Source organism: Pieris rapae, chromosome Z (assembly GCF_905147795.1).
Source record: "Pieris rapae chromosome Z, ilPieRapa1.1, whole genome shotgun sequence".
Classification (NCBI taxonomy): domain Eukaryota; kingdom Metazoa; phylum Arthropoda; class Insecta; order Lepidoptera; family Pieridae; genus Pieris; species Pieris rapae.
The window spans coordinates 2,409,780-2,422,547 of NC_059534.1; the positions used below are offsets into that span (position 1 = coordinate 2,409,780).

Here is a 12,768-nt window from a genome sequence, read left to right on the forward strand (position 1 = left end):
TTTAATTTCATATACTTATTGTGTAGATATTGTTTGTTGAAATTAAATAAAAGGTACCAACAATCAGATTGAGGCGAATATTTTAATTAAAACAGTGTTATAATTAGTTTTTATAATTAGCTGGGGCTCGTTTTTGTAACTTCATTCAGCGATTGCGAATACGATGCTTGACCGCTATACCAAGTCCATTATATTTTGACCCAAATAATCTATAAATACTGAATATTTTAATCATATTTTCAGTGTAAAACATACAAAAACGAAAGCCGTTTAATCTAGGATCCGTTATTTTTAACAATCTCCCTATCTGAGCGATACTGTCGGTAACAGCGTTAAGTTGTTATACAAAGTATCTCAATATCTGAATGGGTTTATTTAAACGTAAAAATGAAGGATGAAAATTAAACATTTTTTTGTTTCTTAAATTTAATTTTACAAAATTTCTTTATAAACTGTCGTACTGTATATAATTTTGATGGATCGTCGCGAATACTAGGCTTATCGGCTGTAGGTAAAGTAACACCAAATTCAAGATCAGACTTGGAACATTGTTTACTGGTTAAATTAAAAAAAAACATATCTGAAGACATTTATTTACTGTATATTACTTTCGTTAGTTTATGAGTTCACTCGGTACCATTCACATTAGTGAAAATCGCAATCTTGCAAATCGAAAGGATATTGTAGTGCGGTCAGCTTGTTCCTTATAAAACCAGTGAAATATCTCTCAAAAGCATTGAATATATTACGGTCACCTAGGCTCTATTTTTTGATGTAATTTTCTTTATTTATATCGAATTCAGCTGCGTTTTCACTGACTGCTTCACAATATAACTTGCTCTGCTATTGTTAGGTTGAATTTAAAACTAAACCTAACGAAAGTAATTATACCTAAACTTTGTAGAAGTTTTTTATCTGTGTGTTTAGTTTTATTGTAATTTAACTAATGAAATCGAACCGTTCACTGCTACCGGGATAATATTTTTTTATAACGTTTTAAAATATAAAGGGAAACTTTGTGTGTATGCATATATAGTGTGTTAATATTAAAGTGTATTCAGTATACATTTAGGCCGTCTTAAACGAAGTCAAGGAAGAAAGCGTTGCTGGTACAATTTCCATTGTCCGTGGGTGAATCTGGATGTTCCTCGGGTTCTACGCCGTTAGTTCGCATGTCATCTCGTACCTAAAAAAAAAATGTTTTATTTATTTATACTTCATTGCCATACTTAATATTTTTTTATTTTATACATAATTTAACGAATAAAAAACAAAAAGTAAGTTGTTTACATAAGTTATTAGACAACGGGCGGCCTTATCGCTATAAAGCGAAGAAGAAGAAGGAAGTTTAGGGTTGCCTGGAAATTTCATCCAGGCAACCCTAATCTGGAACAATATGGTACCAGAAATGCATAAATAATTAAAAAAAGATACTAAAAATAACATGCAACTATAGCTTAAATAAAATAAAATAAAATATAATCTTAACGAAAAATAATAGTATGTAGAAATATAATAAAAGTATGTATGTGGCTCACAATTAATATAAGTATATTAATCACGAGGCAGAAGAAATGATCAAACAGAAGTTTTTTTTTGTTATATGTATTTAAAAAATGTATGTATCTGCATAATCTAATTATCTACTAGAATCAATAAAAGGCTCCCAGGAGACCCTATTGATATCCCTAACGGATCTAGGTTCAGTTGGATCTTAAACCCGCCTTTTACAGTAATTAAAACTGAAGAAATTAACTTTATTTTGTGTATTGTAAATGTTTTTGATCTCTGGAATATTGATAATTTTCTTTTAACTTTTCTCAAATGTTAGTTAATCCAATTAAATTCAATATTACAACAGAAATATAGTTTAATTATCTCTGGCTAATAACCAATTAGGATAAACGTTTTATAAGAAAATATTTCGTGTATTTTTGCTATGATAACCTACTGAAGCGTCAAATATTGATTGGAAAATGGAGAATTTAATTGAAATATTGGTGATCGTGATTTAATGGGCCTTAATTTGCATGATTTTCGTATTTTTAATATTGCTTACAACGTCGAAAAACTTACATGATATACTTTGGTGTAAGTTATAATTGATATAAATTTAACTCCATGAAATACTAGCGGACCGGAAAGATGTTGCTCTGTGTAAGATACACATCTTAAATGTAAAATATGAAACTTTCACAAAACACAAAAAAAAAACTAAAAACAGCTTATTGTTAATAATCTAAACTATTCTCAAATCGACCTAAATTATTAATGATAATGTCGGATAAGCTAATAGAAACTAGATAAAAACATACAAACTTTAAAACTTTCAATTTTCAATCCTACTTTATGAAAGATAACATTAGGTTTAGCTGCCTGATGATGATGTTTTGACTGATATATTTTAGCTTATACTAATAGCCTTATACAAAAACATACATATAAAAAAGCAGGTTACATAAAATATTAGGCAGCGGGCGGCCTAATCACTAACAAACGATTTCTTCCAGGCAACCAATGAAAATTAAAAGTAGGTAAAGCACAAGACGTGCATGAATTATTAACAAAAAAACTAAAAATAACAAATAACACTACCTATAATTAAAACAAAAGTAAAATCTAAATAAAAAGCAAATAGTGTTTAAATAGTATTTTCTGTAAACAAATATAAAAGGTATTTTAACTTACAAGTACCAATGTAATAAAGGCTTAAACGCTTTCTGAACGGCCAGTGAGTTATAAAATTGGACAGGAATGTTCAAACAAAAGTTCCATATCGATATCATATATTAGCCATATACAAGCTTTTAGATATTGATGGCTGACATTTCGCAAATTGGACTTTAATTGACAGCGTGCTAAAGGGATCATGCGAGTCGTCCAAATACTAGTGAGTGAGTGATCGTTAAATTAACAACGTGGACGCTTTAATTTAGCACCAACGACTAGTCGGTAAAATCCCTTAAATAGTTATAGGTTCTTATTTTAACTGGCTTCCTCAACATAAGAGTTTTCCTAAACTAGTGTATATTTGAGTATTTTTGTGAATAAAATTTATTAACAACAACTAACTAACATAGGACATGTCTTGTTTATCCATCTGTTATTGATAAACGATAAAAAAATCAATGCAATTTCATTGTCTGACGTAATCTGTATGCTAATAATCGTGTCAACGAATACGCGTGATGTGAATACTGGCAAATTTATTTTTTATGAATTCCTTAATATTGATTTACACGACAAAACAATAAAATGTGATCGATGATAAAGATGAGAAGATTTTTTTACAATTTTCAATTAAATAAAGTTTAGTGTAAGAACCTTATAACGAGTGTGAGGTCCTAGTCGTCTACTAGTACGTAGTAAAAAAAGTAAAAAATATCATCGAGTCTTTATTGCCGTCCACTTTTTATTGTTAGGCCCCCTACACCCGTTTTATAGAATTCATCAAAAGTTGCCAGGGTTTGTTGAATACTGGCAATATCAAACGTCATTTTTTCTGTAATCTTTATATATAAAAAATTCTAGTGTCACAATGTTAGTTCGCATACTCCTTCGAAATGGCTCCGCCGATTCTTATGTAATTTATTACGCATATTCAGTAAGTGTGAGAATTGGCTGCTCTTTCAAAACCTAAGTGATAAGGTGTGTCTATACCAAAAAAAAAAAATGGTTAAAACCTTATAATTTAATGGGTATCATAGCAAAATTATAGGCATTAAGGAGAAACGAAGTTCGCGGGGGCAACTAGTATTTATATAACATATGGGAAGTATTAGTTGGATACAGGCAATCCAAACAAATATGATACCCTTGTCAATACGAGTAATAATGGAGGCAGTCATTGTCCTACAACCTAGATAGCCCTATATAAATGTATTAATTTCTCAAAAGTCTATTTTACCATTTGTACCTTATTTTTTTAATGCATTTAAACATAGCAAATTTAAAATGAAATAAAAATAAACGCTCCCATTTCCAGCTGCTATTAAAGAAACACCTGCGTTCAGTTTACTTCATCGAACAACTTTTCCGTAAATTTTCCAAGAATTTCCCTTTCGGTTCGGTTGCGAGAAAGCAATTTGTTTAAACTGTTTAGGTTTTAAGATTCATTGACTTTTAATTATTGGATTTTTCACTCGATTTACAGTATATAATACTCGTTATTGCTACGAATACATAAATAATTGTTTATGATAAAAAGGTGGACGAATCGTAGAACTGGTTAGCTATGAAACGCGTATAAACCAAAATAAAATATTTTACAACGCGTGAGTTATGTAACCCAACTTATTTGTATAAAAATAGTTATGATAAGGAGCGTTAACAAAATGTAAACAAACATCACAAGACGGCAATATGACCCCTCTCCTATCTATACACTTATATATTGTATTTTAATATTCTCGTTTCCGATAATGTCCAATAATATAAATGTAATTTATCTATTTATTTATTGACACTTCATTGCAAAGAAACACAAATAACACAATACATAAAAAATACAAGGGATGCAATGGGCGGCCTTATCGCTAACAAGCGATCCCTTCCAGGCAACTCTAAGGTTTTATTAATCCTTAGATAAGCCAAGTTTGTTGTTTAGCTTTGCAACCATTCTACCCCTAATTTTGTGTTAGTTATAAGCTAATATTTTAAACCATTAAAGTCAAAAGCAAACAGCTGCAAAGCGGTACTTAAACGTCTCCATACAAACACCGCCACCGAACTTAATTCGTGTTAAATATATAGGATCTGAAAACGCTTGCTATAATTTTACCTTTTCAACTTGACGCATGACGCGTAGCATGTTTAAGCCGGCCAAATTCTTCAACTCTTGCACAGTCCACTGTCCACTGCGTAGAAGTTCAGCAAATAGCTCAGGATATCTGGACACATCTTCCAGACCACGTGGCACCCTATGGGCAATTAATAGAAATGTATTTAATATCAGTTCAAAGCAAGTAATCCACCACGCATACAACTGTATTATTATTATACGTCTAAGGAGTTGGTTTGTTTGATTGCGTGATCACACTTATCTTAAAGCGATTAGTTCCAATTGAATACAACCTCTAGATTATTATTCATAATCAATATATAAACTTAAGTATTTCATTTCTAAAGATAACTTTATGCCAATAAAGCCTTGTTAACGCTAACAAAATTACAGGCGTATTATTGAATTTTATCGACCATTTTGTTGACTTTAACACTGTCGGTATTTAAGCATTTGTGGATTTTGATCTGAATTTTTGTTGGATAAAGATCACATTTATTTGTCTCGTCCTTGGTGTATAAAGTAGCTCAAGTGACACAATTTCATAAATGGAATTCAAGGCTATGACCCCTTTACTCTTCTAAATTTGAACAGTCTGAAAAGAACTGGTCACAGACTAAAGAAACTGGCCTCAGGGCTGTGGCCCAGATCAGAAAGTGGTTCTAGACGAAACCAATGTAAAACTTGAAAAAATATTCTTGGTTTTGCGGCGTCATGTTGTGTTTGCTGTTCTATACAGGAAGATGTTTTTTTTTATGAAACGAAAATTCATAAAGTTATAAATTCTATGAATTTTCGTTAGTTTTTCGCAAATAATATCTGCTCGTATTGAAACATCGGTAATAGAAGATCGAAAAAGTTCTACTTCCTATTAAAACAATGGATGTATGCAAAAATGTGATCTCTAGATTTTTTTTTATAGAACAGGGGGCAGACGAGCAGGAGGCTCACCTGATGTTAAGTGATACCGCCGCCCATGGACATTATCAATGCCAGAGGGCTCGCGAGTGCGTTGCCGGCCTTTTAAGAATTGGTACGCTCTTTTCTTGAAGGACCCTAAGTCGAATTGGTTCAATTAAGATGTAAGGTAATAATAATAATAAAAAGTCCTTATTCATTTTAAGTACATTTTCTTTTCAAAGTGTAAGATTTGGAAACCCTTTTAAGTAAAAATACCTGTGTTAGGGTTCATATTTGACCCATTTTTTTTAACCGTTTCCTTTTTATTTTTCTTTTTTGAACCGTTATCATCACACCTGAGTGAGTACAAGAGTGCATGAGTAAGTGTGTAAATGTGTGAGCGAGAGAATGAGTGAGTGAGTGAGTGAGGTAAGGGTAGGTGGATTAGATTTAATGAATTCGTGAAATACCATACAACTCGAGGGAAATGCTTAGGTAGAAAGAAACTTAAAAGATAAAAATAAACTGATAACGACCTCAGAAGCATTAATTATAAAACTTTACCGATTTATATTCTCAAAGTATTCGAACTTCAAAGTTTCCGGAGTTTTACCATCGATAGGATTTCAAAAGCTCATGAAACTTTTTAAAACAACAAGATATTCTTTCAAGTGCGTTATTTAAATACAGAATATAAACGGAACTTGCTTACCTGCGATTTCATGTAGTTAACCAGATAAATCTCAATTAAATCAGTAATTTGATTCTGATTCTATACGATAGTTTCCTTACAAAAATTTATCGTTTCTTGTAACCACAGTCATCATATTATGTATTTTTTATGTTAAAGTAGTATGAAAGCGCAAAATAATCTAGATCCATAGTAGAACAAATTAACTACCTGTTAACTCCATCAAAGTCACCACCAATGCCCACGTAGTCAGCCCCGATCATTGTTTTAATGTAGTGGAAATGTTCTGAAAAAAAAAATAAACCGTCAAACAATGTCTATAAAAATAACTAAACTACTGTTTAAAACGATATTTTAAAAGTTAACCAAAAATTACTGTGACAGATTAATAGCAAAAAAATCGTTTTCCTGCCTTTGTAATGTACATACATTGAAACTAGCTTATGGCATTAATTAATTAATAAGGTTTTTTTCGGGCGTTATTGAATTTCGATAAAACTTCTCACTAACTGCTAACAAGCGTCAATATGCGTGATCCAGCATTTGACCTAGAGGCCACTTTATACACATAATGTATTGTGGATGCTTAATGGAGGTCAAGCTCACGACAAAAGATATATTCCTTTCGTTTCACGAAGGCCGCAACATGATATTTTGTATTAACAATAGCTCAACTTGTTACAACAAACTGAAATTATCCATGAATCAAGCTCGATTATAAAATATTGGATATTCAATATAAAGTCTTGTCAAGAATGTTGCGTCAGCAACATGAACCCATATGCAAATTTAAAAGGTTGTCCCTTTTCAGTAAAGAAACTGGTTTTCCTTGCGTGTTCTTTCTTTTGCAGTTAACTTTACGATATCTTTATTATCCATTTTATAACTAATACATACATTGAAAGGACCCGATGTCGCGATATATATGTATGATAAGATTTTATTAAGTCATATAATAAGAACATCGAGACAGTGTCATAATAATAAATTAAGCTATTTATAATTGCTGCCAAACTTATAGTTCATATATTTGGCTGATCTATAAAGACACCTTGCCTTGCATTATACGGCTGTGATCTATAACTTTTAGGAAACTGATTAAAATATAGTTTGATAGCGATGGCGGTGCAATTTTGACTTGATTGAAAATTTGAATACACGATGTATTTACCAACGATTTTATTTCAATAATCATGTTTTATTTTTAAATAATTCTGATATTAACTGACTTTATTTACTGATTCTGACTTGAATTAATAAAAAAGTTTCCATTTGTTATAAAGTTCATACCTTTATTATTGCTACGAATAAAAGTTGAATTCTAGTAATCTACAACGAGAATTTTCCTGTCGTCCCGAGAAAAAAATATTCATTGTTTAGATTAAAATGGAGGAGGACCCTTAAAACTCTTTCAAGCTTTTTTTGACAAAAACTCCTCTGATACACATCTTACAATAACGCATATACTTTAAAATTCTCATTCTTTTCTGGTGCCATTTTATTCTTAAAGGTTGCCTATTAAGAACTGGATTCACGGGGTACCTTGCGGTATCTCAAAAGTGCCTCGATGGATGTGACGCCGGTCCACTTCCGTACGCTCTGCAGCCCCGACTTCTACCTTCCTCCAGCCCGTCTCTTGTCTTGAATAATGCCCATTTTGATAAGTTGCAACCAGTCACATCGAGGACATTTTCACAGACTGCATATAGATTCGGCTGTCTAGATCCAGCTGTTTTCCTGTCCTCTTTAATAGTCCACGCCTCACAGCCGTAATAGGCTACTGGCCTGATGTAACAGATTAAGAGTCGAGCCCTCAGTTTGATACTCCCGGCAATTGTTAATAGTATTCCTACTCCATATCTATTAAATCGTCATCTTCTTCAGAGGTTATGGTTTTTTTTATCCTTAGTATAACTCATACCAAGTGTGCCGGTATGCGGGCGTTTTATTTCTTTTAATACATTTGGTTTTAGATTGTTCTACACCCAGCGATTCTTCAATATCCATGCCTCTTTGAAGATACATTTTCATTGTTAACTACAAGGTAAACTTGCGCAGTAGATTATAATTGTTCTTCTTATAGTGCAATCTCCTTGCGAAGATTGGCGATCAATATGGCTATTTTAATTTTAGATTCCGCGCTTCTGAACAAAACTTCTTCTTCTTGGTGGTTTATAGTTGCCGTCTGCAAACATTTCAGGGATAATCTAGTTCCTAGCCCGCTGAAGCTCCTTCCGATTTGTTAGCAATTATATGGTCATAGTTCGGTTGCTAGAGCCTCGTCAGTTATCTAACAGTTTCGCCTGAGTTCCCTGGGTTGAATGCCTAGTGCGACCCCAGGGGAATTCAATGTGATGTTCATTCAGGATGAATGTGGCTGGCACTGCAGGCGATATGGAGGGTTGAGGAGGATTTTTAGTGGGTCGGGTTAATCCCCTCTGATTAGCAGAGGGATAAGAGAAAACCATCCCCAAAGTCCTCGCAATAGCGACTGCATGCGCTCGAGGGCCTGCATTTGTGCATTTTTACCTCCTTCATAAAAAAGTTATCTAACAGTTGACCACCGCACTAGCTGCCGTGGTGAACTGTTAGATGCCGCTGGCGAAATGAAATAACTAGAGAAACTTTGCTTCAATCCGTAATTATTTGCCTTCTCCTTAATTCCAAATAATATTATGTTTCTTTGGCATAATTTTCTATCAAAACTTTCTAACCTTTTCGCTTGTTATTGAATGTCAAATTAGAAAAAGTGCTCTCCGTTATTCGAAAGTTATAAAACGAATTTCTGTTGGTATTGTCGATATTTACACACCTTACTCTAATAGCCTTAAGCCGCAAGGAATTTTTATCACTATGTAGGTTTTAGAATGAAATTTTTTGAAAACTTCAAAAATTCGAGTGCAATAATTAAAACTAAAACCCAAATTTAATGTAACACCTGAACATTTGTAATTAAACGTTCAAGCGGTGCATGGAACAAATGCCGCAAATCATTCTTGTAACCGTTTCCTTGTTTGAGTAATGATCTTGTAATTTGTGCTGGTATTCCGGACACATTGAACATTCATGAATGCGTTATATTGCTCTGACACCCGAGTACCAGATTTGGCAGTAAGATTGAATTTCCCTATATCCCTATACTTTTAATGGCCTGTATTTTTAGGTAAAAATTCATAAATAAACATGTGTGTTTTATTGTTATTGTTTGTTTGTGTCGCCATAGGATTTTAATGACAAGAAAAGTGGATAAATGATTGCAAATAATTGGGGGTAAATAAATTTTAATTTATTACATTATATTATTTCGCTAATTGGATGATAATGAAACAATAATTAATAATTTGTACGCGGCTACGACCGATAAGATAAGCAAATTCAATCGACAAGTTTTAATCTTCAGGATATTTAATAGCAAATAATGTATATTATAAAATAATACCAGTTATTTTTTAAGGTTTCCATCGGCAAACTAAAGAAATATGATGTTGCAAACTAAACTTACCAAAATAATTAAAAGATCTTCCGACTAGAGACTTATAAACCGATTTAGTGCATTCCTTTTGGAAAATAATTACTATTCAATAAATGATTATTTGCGTGAGTCATGTACGACTATGATATGTACGATACAGAATAATATAAGAATTGACTTTGACTAATAATGTAAAATGTAAATTAAGATAAATTTGCACGCCACTGTGTATGGCAGAATATACGAACGATTGTACCACTTAACATTATGTACCATATTCTTGCAATATATAAATTGTAATTATTATTATAATAAAAACTAATTTTCATATTAACCAATAATTATTTCGTGGTTCACCATATATCAGAAAGGTGGAACGTGGACTTGAGTTGTCTCTCTTTTAATAAACATTAATATAAAAATATGCATTGGCCTATAAAGATTCAATTTGAATAATTTTTTTGCGCTATAACTCTCAAAAAGATTCACGAAAAAATGTAAATCCATCCTATAGATTTGCATGACGAAGCTTTCTGGAATGATTTTCTCTTTGACTTGTTAAAATAATGTTTAATTCAAATTGGTATAAATGTTAAATAAAAGTTATCCCAACCGTTATTATAATATAAGTTTTGTTATATAAATAATAAATAAAATATAAATTTCAACGTAAGTTGTATATAAATATTACCTTACTGTATTTTATTACATCAAACTAACAAGCGATCTTTACTGTTGGCGAGGCTACTGCGTTTCTGGTACTCCGAAGGTACTATCCGTCTGGTGTTTACATAAATCTTTAATTATATACTTATAATATAATATAGCCATAAACTTTAAAGACAGCCGGAATGTGATCTATTTTTAGATTTCGAGATTTCGAGACGAGCGAGAGACGATGGTAGCACTTAAGTAATGGTGCAGGAAGATGCGTAAAAAGGACTAAGAGGAGAAAGAAGGAGACAGAGACAGGTACCGATTGCTGATTGCAACAAATGACGACCTGAATTTTAACAAAAAAAGGACCTGCAGATAAATTGTTGAAGATAATGACGTCAGCGTCATACGTTGGTTTGTTGGCATCAGCCTTTTGGTTTCGACATTTCTTCTCCAGTAGCATATTATTTTATCTTCTGTTTAAGATGCAATTTGAGATGTAACAATAATAAAACGTGAATTTAATAGTAGATTTATCAATAACGGCCTTCAGTAGCGGTTGCAAATCCATTCTTTTCGCAGAAATCCAATCATGAATAATTTAAAATCTTTTACAAGTTGTATGCAACGTTATTTCATTTACTGCATAAACTTGCAAGTTTCTCGTGAGTTCGAACAACTCGATTCAAGTTTTGTTGAATTATTGTTGTCACATGAAATATGTATCCGGAGTGATTTAACAAAGTTTTGATACAAGCATATCGTTATAATATTCAGTATTAAAACTGTACAGCAGATAGGTAAGCAGTAAAGCCTGTGCTTTCCACGACCAATTCTGACCAGACCGGTATCAATCTTTTGCGGGCTGAAGGCATCAGGTGTAAGTGGGTCGGGTTGTAAGTATTAAGTTTGAGTCCCACGTAATCCATGCTGGAATAAAATACCACAGGGATATGCGTGAATGAAATTCCTGACGTTAAAATAGGATAAAATAGGTATTAACATTTTAAATTATTATTTTTATGAAGATCTATAAGAAAAAGAAGCGATATCCTTAAAGAAAGAAATGTCATAAAATATCATTCTTCTTATCATTAGATTTATTACTTCGTTAAAAACCAATATTTTTTATTTCACGAACTTCAGAAACTACTTCGCATTAAAAAAAATATTTGGATAGTGAATTTATGGAGGCTTCGCTATACAATATCATGCAGCGACCATTAGATGCGGATCGTGAATGAAAAATGCAAAAACGGAAAAAAAAAATTCCATATTGAAGGCTGCCGTTGCTGCACGAACCGTTAAAGTTAGGCATAAATCATATAAAAATGGGATTATTTCTCCTTTAAAAGCTATCTAAAGCTGTCATAAGGTTTCTATTAAGGTTGACGGGGTCGTAATGGAGAGGCGGCGGACCACATTGCATGTCGGGAAGTCGATAAGGCTCTACTGTTACCGGATCCCGCCTAAGGCGATAGTTGGTGGGGTAGTAGCCTTGGGGTTTTAGTGGCGCGCACAATTGCGAGCCCCACAAAACCCTCGCACACCAAGCAGTCGCGCGTAGGGTATGCCCAAAGCATTTCACCGAGTAAAAAAAAGGAAGTTTGACGCGCTGTACCTTGTCAATTAATATCTTCATGTGTCCTCGTTTCCAAATACATCCACAGCAATATAATACTCGGATACAGCTACCAATCACACCTCAAAATAATCTCAGTCACTAATTGAATTCGACTACCAGATAGTGTGAACAAAATTATATCGGATGAGTGAGGTTTTTTAATACTTTACAGGATTTAATCAAATACCATGCGAGCAGATAACTGCAAGGCGAGTGAAAATTATTGCAGGTAAAACCGCTGAACACGGCTTGTTCTCCATAATTACAGATATGCAAATGAAACTTTAAGCAAACTATCGCTAAAACTAGCAAATCTAAATGGGTTTATTTAAGCACAATTCCCAATCTAATTCAGTGGTGAAAGGTTAAAGGTATAGTGCATTGCCATTCTTAGACTCTCACTAGATCGGATGTACGTAAATTCAGTAGTAAATTTCTCTATTTGGAAATGACCGCCTGGGATTCACCAGCCACCACCACCATTCACAATTAATGCCGCACCGAAGACAGCATTGTCAATCTCTTCTGTTTAATGAAATAATTCAAGAGTACCCCTCAAATACTCGTTTGGTCTTGGCCCAAGACCGAACGCGATGGAAACTCATCGTGGACGCCCTCTGCCCCACCTAGGGGTTATAGGAAAT

At 33.1% G+C, this 12,768-nt stretch overlaps 1 protein-coding gene across 1 annotated transcript in view; it reads right to left on the bottom strand.

The window, feature by feature from the left end:
- Positions 1–577: 577 nt before the first annotated feature.
- The window catches only part of LOC111003379 (dipeptidase 1), an 84,460-nt gene continuing 72,269 nt past the window's right edge, over positions 578–12,768 (bottom strand). Inside the window, exons 10-12 of the mRNA XM_022273836.2 lie at positions 6,582–6,657; positions 4,781–4,919; positions 578–1,186 (exon numbers count right to left, since the gene is read on the bottom strand). Of these exons, the coding sequence (XP_022129528.2) occupies positions 1,079–1,186; positions 4,781–4,919; positions 6,582–6,657 (323 nt within the window). The 3' untranslated portion in view covers positions 578–1,078. The remainder of the gene's footprint in view (positions 1,187–4,780; positions 4,920–6,581; positions 6,658–12,768) is intronic.